Consider the following 15552-nt stretch of genomic DNA (forward strand, 5'->3'; position numbering starts at 1 on the left):
GGCTGACTGATTTGAGAAACCGACACACAGGCCTCTTCTGGGGTATAGGGGACCTTCCCTTCACTTCTGCCGGCCTCCTCCCTAGGGATGCCTCTGCAGCTGCCTCCCTAGGTTCCTGGCCCAAGAAACCACTCACCTTTCCCTGGCCCATAGGCCCTGTTTCTTCAAGCCCTGGTGGCTTTTGTGCCTCTCCCTGTAAGGTTCCCAAAAGATGTCATGGTCAGCCAGTGCTAAAGACTGAATATTTGTGTTGCCCCCAAATCCATATGTTGCAACCTAATCCCAACATGATGGTATCTGGAGGTGGGCTCTATGGGAAGTGATTAGGTCATAAGGACAGAGCCCTTGTAAATGGGATTAGTGTCCTTATTCCAGACCCCAGAAAGATCCTTCACCCTCCCATCATGTGAGGACATGGCAAGAAGAGAGCTGTCTACAAACCATGAAGTCTACGAACCATGAAGTGGGCCTTCACCAGACACCAAATCTGTTGACACCTTGATATTGGAATTTCAGCCTCCAGAACCATTAAAAATACATTCTGTTGTTTATAAGCCACCCGTCTATGGTATTCTGCTATAGCAGCTAGAACAGACTCGCAGCAGGGAGGAGAAAACGGATTTCCAAATTCCTGGGCTGAGACAAGCAAAGGGGACACCTTGGGCATCTGAACTTCCCCAAACTGTGACCAATTCCTAGAAGGGGAAGCATCTGATAGATGGGGGGAGGGGCGCATAAAGGTACCCCCACATTTGCAGGACTCTGTTTGCAGCCTTTCCTTGTCCCTGGTCCCTTAAGATCCTCTCATCTCCCATGAGAATAGAGGCACTCAGGTTCCTATTTCACAAATGGGGGAAGCAAGATTTAGAGGGGCAGGACAACAGGCCTCGGGTCCCTCAGTGTGGGAAGACCCAGCCCCGCCATTCCTGCCCTCTCCAGTCTTTCCACCACCACCCACCACGGGGTTGCTGCCCATGGCACAGGTTCCAGGTTCAAACTCCAGTTCTGCCACTTACCAGCTGCAGGACCTCAGGCAGATCTCACCTTAGGAATGCACAACTCTCTTCTCCAGATCTGAGCTGGTCCCTATCCTCTGGAACTGACCTTGGATGTGGCCCCACAGTGACCTCCTGACACAAGCTGGAAGCTGATGGTCACTCTCCCACGCCTGTACCACCAGCCATGGGTGTGCTGATCCCACCCAGAGAGGCCTCTCCCACAGACCTGTCCCCACCACACCCACGACCTCCACAGGCACCTGGGCAGCAGCTCCTCACTAAGACTGTGCCAGAACTCCAGAAGCCTCCTAGCAGGGCTCCCTGCTCCAGCCTCCCCCTCTAAGACTCCAGGAGCAAGAGGCTCTGAATTGGCCACGGAGGCAAACACCCACTCAGGCCCTTCTGGGGGCCTTTCTGTCACGGCATCCTCCACCTGCTGTGAGGTCTTTCTGACCTAACATCCTCACACTCTGTGGGGAGTAGGAAGAGGAGAGGCCTGGGAGAAGACAGGGGCTGAGAAGGGTACTGGCTCAGCCTTAGCAGTCCTGGAGGAGCCCTTGGGGTCGGGGAGGCTCTAGCAGCTGGTCCCCATGGAAGGGATGGCCAACTATAAGCCAGGGCCCCTGGGCAAAGTGTCTCAGGGCAGCCATTCCCCCACACTGACCTCCCTGCACCCCTTCTCTGATGGGAGGGTGTGTGGAAGGGGTGCCGGAGACCCAAGCCAGTCAGCTGGCCCTCAGGCAGGAGTTCCTGCCACAGATTAAACGGCTTTTGAAAAGCTTCAAAAATGGAATTTTCTCCTGTAGGCGACAAAGGAGTGTGTGGGGGGAGGGGGCAGGCAGGAGGATACACAGGCTCCCTCTCTCACCACACAGTACTCAGAAGAGAGCATCCCAGACCTTAAGTGGGGGGAGGGGCAGAAGAGGCACCACCCCCCCAGGACAGGCCTGGAAGGAAAAGAAGTGGGGAGCCTGCGCTGGGGAGACAGAGAGGGGGTCCAGGCAGGCTTCGGCCAGGCTTCCATGCATCTGCCTCTGTGTATCCAATTATGCTCAAGTGGCAGCCTCACCATGTTTCAGACGCCCTCCCAGGAGCCCCTCCTCAGCCCCATGCATCCCCGCTGGGTGCCGAGCAAGAGGACCATATGGAGGGAATAATAAGACAATTAACTTTCCATTAAAGAATAATATATGTGGGTTTTTAGGGAGGCGAGCGGCAGCAATCCCTACCCAGCGGCATATTTCACACTCGCGGCCCCCCCCCACCTCCACCCGGACGCACCCCACATCCTGATCATCTTCACCAGGAGAGAGAAGGGCTCCATTGGGACTCACTAGGAGGTGGCTGGAGGATGGGTGGCAGCTTTGTGAGGAGCAAGAGCAGAGCCCCTAGGACTGAGGCTTCTGGAAGCCTTGAGGAGACGTTATGATGAGCCTGGGTGGGGCTCCCTCACCACCCCTCACTTGACTCTGACCTGTGCTGGTCCCCAAGATGAGGGAAGGGGTTGGGGGTAGGGGTCTGCCTGGCCAAGGAGCTGCAGGCCTGACTCTGGGGGCACATGTGAACCACGGTGCTCTGACAGAAAGACCAACTACGGGGTCTGGGGTTCACAATCACTTGAGTTCCCCTTTCCTGACCCTCCAGGGGCTGTTCTGTTCCCTGGCACCTCCCCCTACCCCAGCTTCCTTCTTTCTCTTCTGCCTCAGCTCCCTCTAGGGCTCTGAGCTTCCCTGGCACTTTTGGACAGTGCTAACCCCACCTGAATGCCCAGAAGCCCAGAGAGGACCCTCCCCAGTGGAGGCCAACAACAGCGTTGGCCAGCGCCCCCAAACCAGTATGTGAGTATGCATGAGTTTCAGGAATTGGTGGTACCAGTCAGTGGGGAGAGTTGGAGAAACAGCAGGAGGCGTGTCTCAAAGGCACCTAAGAAGGGGCCCTGTTTCCACTTTGCTGAGCCCCTCAGGAAAGGCACTCTTGATGTGGCCAGACTTTGGTCCTTGCCAGGAGCCAGCTCCAGATGTGGCACTCTGCAAATATTAATTACACATTCCCAGGGAGCAGTGAGCAGACGGGGTACAGGGATGGCCAGGGGCAGACAAGATGGGCTGGGACTGTGGCACCATCACTGGTTCAAAAATGCCATTCCTGGCTACCCAGAGAAGTGAGGACACATGGATGCCATTGGTCTGAATCACCATGACAGTCCAGAGAAGCACAGCAGTGGGGAGGGGAGCAGGAGATTTGGTTAGGGATCTGAGTCCCAGGGTCCTATTTTTTGTGGATGTAGCTCCATGGCTTAGGGGAGGGGTTGCCTCAGGGTAGCTCCTCCAGGCAGGCCCCAGGCCTGCACTTCTAGCTTGGTGCTTCTCCCCATCCCCACTACTACTTAAGATTGGCCTGTCAGGGCTCCAGGATGGGACTGGCTAGAGAAGACTGTCACTCAGGACCTTGGTTTCCCCATTTATATGAAAGGACTACAGGAGTAATTAGCAGCATGCAGCTAGGCTGAGGCCATCATGGAACTGCAGCAGCCAGGGATGTTGACAGGGCTCTAAGCCATTTCTGCCCCAATCAGGAGGCGAGGCAGGAGGGGTTGATGTGGAATGAGAAAGGCCCCGATGGGTCTAGACTTGACTTGACACTTCTCAGAGGATGGCCTGTGGACCCCAGGCATGATCATCCCAGGTCTCAGTTCCCAGCCCAGCTCTGGTCAGGAAGCCCTCCCTCACCCCAGAGAGAGGATCTTCTTACTTCTTTCTTTAGAAACTCTGCAAAGAAGATGTCTCACCCAGGTCAGAAACCCATCTCAGGATGACACACACCTGATGAGCCACTGATGCTTCCTCATGTCTGACTACAATCTCTCCAGCTTTGCTTTCCCATAAGGTCCCCAGAGTTGTTCCCCTTCTACCTGGACACCCAGTCAAAAGTCAGTAGGTCTCTGGCTATACCCGTCAGAGTGACCTGGTCTTCAAAGTGGGGAGACCAGCCATCTCCACATCCTCCCTCATGCACCCCCAGGCACCTGATGAATTATTCATCCTGATCAGCCTCATTATGTAAATGAGTTCAGAGCCCAAGCATATGCTCTCTGCTCTTCCCTGCGCCCCCCCCCCACCTCGCCCCAGAGGATGGGGACAATATGGTGGTGATGGGGGAGGGCAGAGTAGGAGCTTGGGAGACCATCATCAGCCTCCAGGGGTTCTGGAGGGCACAGAGTATACAGTCCACACTTTCGTGGCCTGTTCACATCAGGAGTAGACCAGGGCTTGGGGTGAGGTGGGGCTGGGGTACCCAGGGCTGGCATGGCTTAGGAGTGTCCGGCTAAGCATGGGGGTGGGAATGACATGTGAGAACCAGGCCACAGCAGGAGCTCCCACTGTGTGCTGGACCTGGGCTTAGATGAGGAAACATGATGCGGTCTTCACAGAGCCCCCACATCCCACCTAGGTGTGCCATGGCTTCTAACCTGTAAGTGGGCCCCAGTCTGCACCTAGCCATGCCCCCACGAGGTTGTGATGAGGTCAGGAGGAAGAAAGTGCCAAGTCAAGGAAAATGCTCCCAAATGCCACTGTCTGCAGTTTCTGGACTCTTGCAGCTGCCAGCTCTTGCAGCGCCCAGCTTCTGGGAGTGGGGCAGCCTCTAGGACTAGGGTAGGGGGAGAGGGCAGCCATGCAGCAGAAGAAGGCCAAGGGGGCCCAGATGTCAGGACACCCTGGCTGTAGGGTGTTTGGGGGTGGCACGGAATCAGCTCAGGGAGACCTGGGGAGGCCACTGGGAAATGAGGCTGTCAGCTTGGCAGAGCTGGTGCCAGGATCCCCGGGAGCATCTGCAGTTGGGTCAGGGCTCTGCTGCAAGCATCCTCCTGACCCATCGGAGCTGGGCATAGGCTGGGTACATGGGCCCTCTCACGTGCATTTGAAGGAGAGCCATGGTGACTCAGTCAGATTTGGGATGGGCTGTAGGGGGTGTGGAGGCTGGCTGCCTCCCGCTCCCGTGGGATTGTCCTTTTCCTCTAGAATTCTTCACCTGCTTCCCTGCCGCCCACCTCGCCAGAGTGTCCAGTGCCAAGAAACAGGCCCAGAGCTGTCAGCGGGAAGTAAGAGGCTGAGGTAGCAGTGAGAAAAAACTGGAGCAGGACAGAGAGCCGCTGGAGAGCTGGCACCCGTCGGTAGGGAGAGGGATGCCAGGAGGAGCCAGCCAGGAATACCAGGTCAGCACTCCTCTGCCTGCGGCCAGGCTGGCCACAGCTACACCAAGCATGGCCCCTGCTCTAGCCCAGCTCCTCACTTCCCCAGGTTCATCCTGCCCACTCTTCCAAGAGGTGCAACCAGAGGGGGGAGCAGCACCCTGGAACAGGAGTCAGGAGTCCCATCCCAAGTCTCAGGTCTGCCACAGCTGGCTGCCTGACTTTGGTTATGGCTGGCCAGGTGGGGGTGGGGCAAAATGTGCTCCTTGACGAAAGTGTCTGGAATCACTCAATTCCCATCAGAAAGGAAATGATCAACACATCCTAGGAATGAAAATGATCAGTAAGGGGAATTCATATTTCTAGAAAAGGGGGTGTATCTGTGTCAACCTATCCACTGCTATTCTCACCACCTTGTCCTCTAGCCAGACCTCCCAGCTATGCCATGGACCAAGAATGAGAATCAGAGAGGGTCCAGGACTCTCCCAGGAGCACACAGTAGGGGTGCTGAGCTAGGCTTCTATCTCTGGTTCTCACCAGCCAGGGAGCTCAATTGTTTAGACAGAACCAAATCGCATGCATGAAACGTGTGCATTATTTTCTCGCTGGCAAACTATCAGGGTCTGAGTTGTCCATGACTATAAAACAAATAATGTCCTCACACTGAGAATTTGAAGCGTGGAAGGTTCTGGACCGGAGGTGCATAGTTAACTCCTTATGTGGGGTACATCTTATGTTACAATACAAAACTTGGAAAGGTACTTTGCACACATTCTAGGGAACTATCATTTCTTCATTAACCTACAAGGCTACACTTGGCAGTGCCCACTTAGAACCTAGTTAGTGCCGGGTGCTATGCCTGAGCATAAATTCACTTCTGTTCTGGAACAGCTTTTCCTACAGTGCCTTCTCTGGGAAGCTCTGCTGGCCTCCAAGTACGGCCGAGTCACTGAGAGTTCACAGGAAGAGTGGGATGGGGGTTACTACAATTCAAGCCCAGCAATCAGGGCTGGGAGGTTCAGAGAGGTTGGGCCACTACGGGGAGCACACCCAGCAAATTGGGGGCTGAGATCTTCAGACCTGGACTCTCTCTCCTTGTCATGCTACCACCTTGTTAGCCACCCCTGATCGGCCCATTTGTGCCAGAGGTCCTACATCCACAGCCAGTGTCAACATACTCACTGCCACCCCTATTTCCTGAGTGCCTGCTATAAGCCAAGCAGGGGGAAAGGACCAAGGACAAAACCCCATGGTAGCTTCCCCATAGAGGTGACACCTGCTGATCCCAGTCCTGACCAAGAGGGATGACACAAACAGAGGCATATCTAATCACTGGGTCAAGACCTGGACTCTTGGCTAAACCACCTACAGTAACTCTGTTTACTCTGCTGTTCCCGGGACAACCATCGGCAGAAGAACCCTGTTAATCCCCTGCTCGGTTCTTGTCAGGCGTCCTGGCCCAAGCCTCTAGCAACGAGCTCCCAAAGTCCCACAGGTCCCTGGGAGTCCCCCCAAGCACTCCAAGAGCTCAGCTCTCAGAGCTTCTGCATCTCCACACAAAGAGCGACGCTCAGGAACCTGACAGCGACACATTTTGCAGCCTTCTGGGGGTGACGGATGGCCTGCTCTTCACATCACTATTTCAAACATTAACATAATCTCCGAGGATGAATGTGGTCGCTGGCGCCTAATCAATCACCCCTCCTGCCCTGATCCCTCAACTTGCCAAGCACAGGCTTTCAACCCATCTTCTGCTACAGCACCTTGAGCAGCCAGCACTGCTCTCCATTGTTGTTTGGCCTGGCCACCCCACTCATTGCATGGACAGTCCTCAGCCTCCATGCACAACTGCATCCTGCACCATCCAGGGCCTGCCCTCCTGCCTCAGGTGCTGCCTCAAACACAGACCTCACCCACCTGAAAACCCGAAAGCCCAACACCCCGACATCAGAGCTCACTGGATACTGCTCAGTACTGGGAAGAGCAGACCAAGACCTGGAGGAGCCACTGATTTTCTAGTTACTTCCCTACCTGCCCCCATGGGCCCAGCAGTGTCCCACCATGCCAAACCTTCCTCACTCCTTATTTCTGAAGTCCTTCTCCCACTCCCACTCAGAAAAGGGTCTCTGAGCAGAAAGCAAAGGGTACCAGGGCTTACCTCACGGAGCTGCTGGACGCCCCCAAAAATCCGCATCACGCCATCGATCTCTTGCTCCAGGCGCCGGGCCCAGTGCTGCATCCTGTGTGCATAGAGGAGAAAGGTGTCAGGAGGGCCCCCCCTCACAGTGCTGGGACAGCCCAGCACTGAGTGACCTGGGGCATGACCAGTAGCAGCCACTCCTTCAGAACTCAATTTTCACTAGAGGAGAAACAGAGGCTAGGAAGCAGAGTGAGCCTATGATTCCTTTTGAAGACTAGACCTGGTGGCCCAGGCTCTCCTCACGTACTGTTGGACAGCCGGGGAGGAGAGCAGATTGTAGTTTAAATGCACTGAGGGAGTCCAGCAGCTCCAAGAAGCCTGCAGGGAGACTATTTTTCACTGTGAAGAGCTAGCCCTTGATGTGGATGCTCTGAACATGGGGACTTTGGACACCAGGGAAGAGGGGGACATGAGTGAGCCACGCGGGGGCTAGGATCTCAGAGTCTCCTGTCCCCAAGGCTGGGTGGGGCCTGAGGAAGGGGAGGGAACAGGAGTCACTGCTGTCACCACCAAGTCATTGTGTAGCTGGGGGCAGATCCCTGCCTGCCCCCCTCCCAGCCCCCCGGACGCCTCAACTGAGAAGGATTTGGAGAACCTGAGGCAGAGACAGCCCTCACCTTTCCAGCACCCGGGCAAACAGATGCTATCTGAAGCTCATACGTACACACCCTGCATGAACTGGCCACCCACAGGTCCAGTTCAGACTGTCCCACCCCTTTCTGGAGGCCTGGCAAGCCTCATGAGTCTTTCACCTAAGCCACCTGCCTGAGCAGGTCTCCTTCACACTGGTGTTACTGTGAACTCATACTACCCTATCTGTGTCTCAGTTTCCTCCTCTAGAAATTGGGTATAATTTAGGGCCACCTCACAGGGTATGAGAAGGACATGAAAGCAGGTGGTGAAGGGTGTTGCACAGGAATATTTGTGAGTGGACAGGATGGACAGATGGCCACACAGCTCAGTATTCTCAGCCCACATGCATGAACAGGAATGGCATCTGGGGAGAGGCTTGGCCCAGGTTCTAACCTGTGACCCTTCCTTCAGGCAGTACGAGATCAGGTGAGCAAAATCATAGCGGTCCTTGACAAAAGCCAGCCAGAGAGATGTTCTCCACACTTCCAAAGGTGTTCTCTGCTGTGACACAGGCCTCTGCGCCAATGCATCTGAAAAGGCATCTCAACTTCCTCAACCCACCAGATGCAGAACAAGGCCGTTCCAGGGAGGGCTCATAGGAGGGTTACCACAGAGATTTAAATACACCACGGGTTAAGCACAGTCCACAGGGCAAGATACAAGTTGGGTGATACCAGCCCCCCAGCCTCTGGAGGAGGGACCCAGAAGCCATAGGATCCAGGAGGTTGTGTCTGGCCCTGGGCCTGCTACCTCCCTTACACTCCCCAGTGCCACTCAGGGCCAGGACTCTGCTAGCTCCCTGGGTCAGAAGAGCTTAAGCCACCACCCCAGCCCCCTGCCCCACATCCATCTTCAGGCCTGTGGCTGGGGGGCTGGGCCTGTGCCATTGTGTGTGCCCGGGTCGGTTGGCATGGGAACTTGGAGCAGGAGGCAGGCGGATCACTAATTGCAATTTGCCAAGCTGAATGTCAGGACCATGATGGAAAAAAAAATCAACATCAAAAGAAATAGGTATTAGCTTCAGCTTGTTGCTGGCTGAGCCACAGCCTGATGCCCACCTCCACTCCCCACCATGGGGAAAAAACTAACCCCACGCCCAGGAGGAGGCCAGGCTGCAGACCAGGCCACAAAGGGCAATCAGGCATCAGCTGCTAGCCAGGAGGAGGGCAAAGCCCAGCAGAGAATGGAGGGCTCGCTTGGCCCCTGCGCCTGTGTACCAGGTGCTGATTGCTTGGCCCTGGCTGTGGATGGACAGTGGGGCAGGTGGCTGTTTTGTGCTCCTGAGACAGAGCCCCGGGGGGGCTAATGTTGAGATGGGTTGCTGCACAGTCCTGTGTCCAGCTAGGTACAAAAATGGGTGAGGTCAAGGAGCTGCTCTCCAAAGGGAACCATTAGCTCTGCCCTGGCCCTGACCTCAGCCATTCACTGGTCTAGGGGAAGAATGCCAATCATAATCCTTCCTGGGACTAATATGTACAAGGGCACCCATTATGCACATGGAATGGTGCCGGCATGCCACCTGCTCTCTCGCTTTAGTCCTCACAAAGAAGCAAACGTTATCATCCCCAATTTACAGATGAGGAAACTGAGACACAGGGGCTTTTTGTGACTAGCCCAAGATCACCTACCCAAGAAGTGAACACAGAAGTTGATGCACGCATATGCTAGAGTCACCAAGGGCCAAGAGTGTGCACTTCCTCCCTGCTCTGCATTCAGGACTGTCACTTTGAGAACTTGAAATTGGCCATAGTGGGAATATTTATACTGCAGAAATCAGTAAATGCTACAAATCACAGTTTTTTCCCCCTGGAAAGTGACTTGTAAACATTTACTAGCACACCACTGATTCAGCCCCAGGCTGTTGACTCTTTCCTACTGTATCTATAGGTCTCTCATTCTAGGATCTCACAGATAAGTAAAAGAAAATTAATTGGAAGAACAGACACGGATGCCAAGTTTTTATTTTGTTCAGACAACACATTATTATTACAATCACCATCATTTCATCTAAACAGACTATTTCAACACTAAAAGAATTTAGAAGAGCCAAATCTCAGGATAAAGTCGAATTCCTCCCAAGACACACACACTCTTTCCTTCCCTTCCTCCCTCCCACTCTCTCATTCACACTCATATACGCGCACACACACACACTCATGCTCACAAGCACATATGATCTTCCCACTTCCACTCCCAGACTAAACAGCTCTAGACTCTGCTGTAGGCCACAGGGACTGGTCCACCCATGACACATCAGGACACAACACATCCTCCTGGGATCTAGGGGTGGCTCTAGCCCTTGGTCTGGCACCCTGGGCCCGACGGACAGACCCCAGGCCCCAGGCCCCAGATACATAATGCCAGGGAAAATAAGTTACTCTAATTATTCACCTAAACCAAACCCAATTAGGAAGGCAATATGTATGTCTCAGTATTAAAAAGAACATGATAGGGGCACCTGGGTGGCTCAGTCGGTTAAGCGTCTGACTTTGGCTCAGGTCATGATCTCATGGTCCATGAGTTCGAGTCCCACATTGGGCTCTGTGCTGACAGCTCAGAGCCTGGAGCTTGCTTCAGATTCTGTGTATTCCTCTTGCTCTGTTCCTCCCCCACTCACGCTCTGTCTCTCAAAAATAAATAAATGTTAAAAAAAATAAATAAGTGAAATAAAAAGAACATGATAGATAAATCATTTCACTGTCAGAAGAGATTCTGTGGGTTCCAGGGTTTGGCTAGGGTACCAGTGCTGGCTCCAAAGGGTGACAAAAGGGACTAATGAGGCCAGGAGTCAACTATGCACCTATAGAGTTCCTGTCTGAAGGCTGGAGAAACCACCCACCAAGCCAAGGCTAACCTTAGCCAGATACAGTCATACTCTTTCTAGCAGAATGGCATGGGGGATTTGGAAGTATGGGGGATATATCAGGATCCACGGACCTGCTGGGTCAAAGGCAAGCTGACCAAATCTTGTCTGGGCTCCCTTTAGCCTGGGTCCAGGTGCCTAGCTCTGCAACGCTTCCCTGGTCAGACAGTGTTGCCCGTGGGTCACCCTCCCAACAGGGTAGGCCCACCTGCTGGCTCCCTACATCCCTGTGATTTTCCATGCTCTTCATCGAGATGACACTGCTTATCTCCAAGTGTCTCTAAGTGCCAAATTAGCAAGACAGGGAGGAGAGAGAGTGTCTGGGAGGAGGCACGTGCAGCCAGGGGCTGCAGCCCTCAGGATGACTGGCATGGGCAGGAGAGGGAGAGGCTGAGGACAGAGCCTTGTATCCCTGTAACCTCCATGTGCCTGAACCCAGGGAGGTGCAGGCACTGGGCCCCCATTCCATAAGCTAAAAAACTGAGGCCCTTGGCAAGGATGGGTGCGGGGCCACATACTTAGGAAGAAGCCAGACCTGTCCTCCTGGCTCCATCAGCTCCCTGACCCCACCCTTCCAGGACAAGGCAGCTTCTGGGCAGCCTCCTGCACCAGTGGCTGGCTGTGTGACCTGGGGGGAGGGGGAGGATTGAGCTCCGTTCAATTTTTTTTTTAACGTTTATTTATTGAGAGACAGAGAGACACAGAGCGTGAGCAGGGGAGGGGCAGAGAGAGGGGGAGACATAGAATCTGAAGTAGGTTCTAGGCTCTGAGCTGTCGGGCTCTGTGCCCCCCAATGCGGGGGCTCGAACTCACAAACTGTGAGATCATGACCTGAGCCGAAGTCGGCTGCCCAACCAACTGAGCCACCCAGGTGCCCCTGGATTGAGCTCCCTTCAAATCTCAGCATTCTGGTCTGTAAATAGGGGAAATGACTGGCTGAATAGTGTCAATGGCCAAATCTACGTGGCAGCCTTGATGTCTGGCATACTTACCAGGCACTCCGGGGGGCTAGAAGCCCATCCAATACAGCCCTCGGTGTTTATAAAATCCCCTAGGAATGCCTGCACTTGGGGAGAAGGATGTGGAGGGAGGCAGTGTAGAAAGGATTCCCCTAATGGCTAAGAGAGGCCAGGAGTGGGCAAAGGGCAGAGGTACACTCGTCCCAGGCCTGGCAGGCTGAGGGCAGGCTGAGGGCAGCCCAGCGGGAAGAAGACCGAGGTGCTGCAGGACGCCAGGCCTTGCTCTCCAGGGCACGCTTCAGAACTGAGAAGAGTAAGTGAAAGAAGAGGCCTTGTCACTATCAGGCAAGGGAGCAAGGTCATCCACATGTATGGTGAGGAGCTGGGGATGAGGACCCCCTTTGGCAGGCAGAACCACTGAGACCCCAGTTAGAACCCGGGGGAGGCCCTGGTCAAACTACAGAGCCCACTCTGGGGGCCTCCAGCTCTGAGCTGCACAGGCTCCCCCAGAGGGGAGGGGCAGGGCAGGGGGAGGGGGTAGGAGAAGCCCAGAGAAGGGGAGAGGGGGAGAGGGATGAGGGGAAAAAAGGAAAGAGCCTATGTGCAGATGCAGCAGCACAGATTAAACTGTTGCCAGTTGTTAATTTTATACGCAAAGTTGTTGATCAGAATGTGATTTAATTGTACAGTATAATCCAGGCTTTTGGAATAAATTATGCAGAAAACTCATCTATAATTAAACAAATCAAAAAACCAGAGACAGGTGACACTGCAGGTTTACCCTCGGAGGGCATGGGTGGGTGTGGGCGGCTGGACCCTGCAGAAGGGCAAGGAGGGAAGGAGGCAGGATTTGTTCCAGAGCAGACAGGAGCAGGTCCAGGGAGGCCAAGGCCTAATAGGGGCCTCCCAATATCTGCCTCTGTGGTGTTGTTCTTACCACTGCTATGGAGGCATTTTGCCATCAAAGCCCAGCTGTAGGCTGCCTCCACCAGGCAGACTGCCTGGATAAATCTGGTTCCACTGGATACCTATGAGCAATCTACTGTCCCCCCACTAGCTCAGCAGAGCAGCCATCATGTTGGGGTTGGAGGTGTGCCAAGTGTGGAATTGTAGGTGAAGCGGAAGGGGCAGATGGCAAAACAGAGGACTAGGCTGGGGCAGGTGAGGGGTGTGGGGGAGCAGGCACAGTGGAGGCCACTTGCTGCTAAGGGCATGTGAACCAAACTTGGCAGTGGTGGCAGCCCACAGGTCTCCTGCTTCTCTCATGACAGGCTGGCCAATTATTCTCCCAGCTCTGGGGGAGGCGATGATTTAAAATAAATTGCTATTTAATTATTCTGATTATATTTCAGCTGGCCTGCCACCTCCCACCTCGGTGCCTTCGCAGTCTTCTGAAGGAGAAGGAAGAAAAGATAGGGCAGGAGAAGGGTAGTAAGAAACAGACGGAGAGATACAGACATGAACAAAGCCCAAGAGAGGTGAGCTAGAGGGCCTGTGTCAGGCTGACCCCAGCCCAGGGGAAGATAACTGGTGAGTGGACAAGGGGGCCACTCCCCACCCTGGCCTAGGTGGCCTGTGTCGGTCCCCCAACAGTCACCCAAAGCTCAGAGAACAGCTGTAGCCTCTGCTGAAGCAGAGCACCAGCCATGGCCAGCCCTCCCCTAGATTACAGCCTTGCTGTAAATAGCAGAAAACTCAAGGCTGCACCCCAGGATTGTGGCACCTCCAGAGCCACCTCTACCAGGGAGTCCTCCCTGACCACTCGGGTGAATGTCCCTCTCCACCTAGACTGAGTGCCAGGATCCAGCCCTGGCTCTTCTGAAGCCTTGAGCCAGATGTGTCCTTTTAGGCCTCAGTTTTCCTATCTGGAAAACGGAGATAAAACTTACCACGTGTCTACTCTCAGGACCCAAAGAAGAGGCAGGTGGACACCAGGGCCCCGTGGAAGGAATGTCAGCAATGATGACTGCCCCACACACTCATGTGCACAGACCCACAGTCCAATCTTCTTCCGCAGACCTGCAGCTCACTAAGCATGGGATTGCTGTGCCTCTTCCTTAGACTGAGGCCTCCAGGTGGGCTGCAGCCCCTCCCTGCACTGCCCTAGAGACCTTGACAGAGGCGTAATCCCTGGGAAGGGCAGGGCCTCCCGTGATCAGAGAAAACTTCCCTTTGCCTACTCAAGAGAGAAGATGCTTGAGCCTCAAAGGCCTTTTTCAGGGCTCAAAGCCAGTGTATAACCCCTGACCCTGATTCGATCGCAGCCTCCCAAGGATGGCAGAGGGGAAAAGTCTAGCCAAGGTCATTCGCTCCTGAGAGAACAACTGCGCCCAGCTACTCCTGGCCAAGGACATGAGAGCGCCTACAGATGTGGAGGCCAGTCAGCACGGGGTGAGTGGGGAGCATGCTGGACCAGCTGATTCATGGTGGAATGAGGCTCCCCAGCTAGCCACCACCCCTTCAATAGGTAAACTGAGGCAAAGGACTCAAAGAAACTGGCCCATCTTCAACTGATTTGTGATTCAGCTAAAGAAACCCCTATAGTATGGGCAACATAGCACCTGACCCCCTATGCCATCCCCATCCCACCATCCCCAAGCACACAGGGACAAAAGCAGTCCACTTATCACAAGCGATTCTCAGAGACCCGGGGGAGCTGGGGAGGGGCTGGTGCTGCCAAAGCTCGAATTAGTCCAAATCCATCGGCCTCGACTATGTGTATCTTGGGACCCTGCCCAAATACTGCTCCTTAATGAGGTTATTAATTACGGGCTGTCCCTTCCCTATCTTTCCTGGGGAAAAAGCTTTTCCTTCTAGTTGGCTCTCAGCTAGAAGGCAGCGAGACTGTGCCTCCCTCCCTCAGACTAACAGTGAACAATCAGCCAGCTTTAATTAGGGCGCTGGGTCCAGCCCAGTATTTACTCCTAACAGCCTGAGTGGGGGGAGGGCAGGAGAAGACCTGGAGCCAGAGAGCAGCATGGCCCTGGGCTGGGAGCACCAGGCAGCCCACTTGGCCCAGAGAGGGATGGAGAGTGTCCAGACTCACACAGCAAATGGTCGCAGACCTCAGCCTCACTCCCCACCATCAGTGCAGGATTAAGGCATACAGGGGCAGCAGCAGTCAGGAAGGACCCATAGACGATGTAGGCCTCAGCCAGAGTTGTTCTGGCTGAGAAGGGGAAAGAGGTTCCCCAGCAGTGGTTAGGAAAGCATGGAGGGTCACCTGAGCCTGACATCAGTTTCTGCCATGGTTAGCTCTGTGACCTTGGTAACATCCTTTCATCTCTCTGGGAGTGAGGTGGTTGTCACACCCACAGTCACGGGGTTCCTGAGCAGGACCCTGCTCACCATACCTGGTCTGGAGTTTTCCAGCAGTAGGGAGAAGAGCCTAAGGGGGACAGCTCCAGCCTCCATGAGAGCAGCCCTTGCAGTACCTGGAGAGTGGCTGGGGAAGGCACCAAGGGGCAGGGAAGGCATGGGGACCCAGGCCAGAGTTCATGTTGGAGGGCCTTGGTGATGGCCTGGGTGGGAAGGAGGAGCTCTGAGGCCATCTTCCCCCCAGCCCCTGTCGTATAACAAGCCCTGCTCTGGGGCCCACATCTAGCCCTGTGCTTCGTCTCTCCAGATCTCCGTTTGTGTCTCTTTGCCCAAGGAGGAGCGGTCTGAGGCCTCCACAGGCCATCTGGAGACTCATTTCCCAAGGGCTCTAA

At 54.6% G+C, this 15552-nt stretch overlaps 1 protein-coding gene across 12 annotated transcripts in view; it reads right to left on the minus strand.

Moving 5' to 3' along the window:
- Nucleotides 1-15552, minus strand: part of CACNA2D2 (calcium voltage-gated channel auxiliary subunit alpha2delta 2) — a 142572-nt gene that overhangs the window by 108037 nt on the left and 18983 nt on the right. For all 12 annotated transcript variants that reach the window (XM_053897860.1, XM_053897854.1, XM_053897853.1 and 9 more), the window contains exon 2: nucleotides 7346-7427. In XM_053897860.1, coding sequence (XP_053753835.1) covers nucleotides 7346-7427 — 82 coding nt within the window. The remainder of the gene's footprint in view (nucleotides 1-7345; nucleotides 7428-15552) is intronic.

The sequence above is a fragment of the Panthera pardus genome, unplaced genomic scaffold (genome assembly GCF_024362965.1).
Source record: "Panthera pardus isolate Hobbes unplaced genomic scaffold, ASM2436296v1 HiC_scaffold_8, whole genome shotgun sequence".
In the NCBI taxonomy this organism is placed as follows: domain Eukaryota; kingdom Metazoa; phylum Chordata; class Mammalia; order Carnivora; family Felidae; genus Panthera; species Panthera pardus.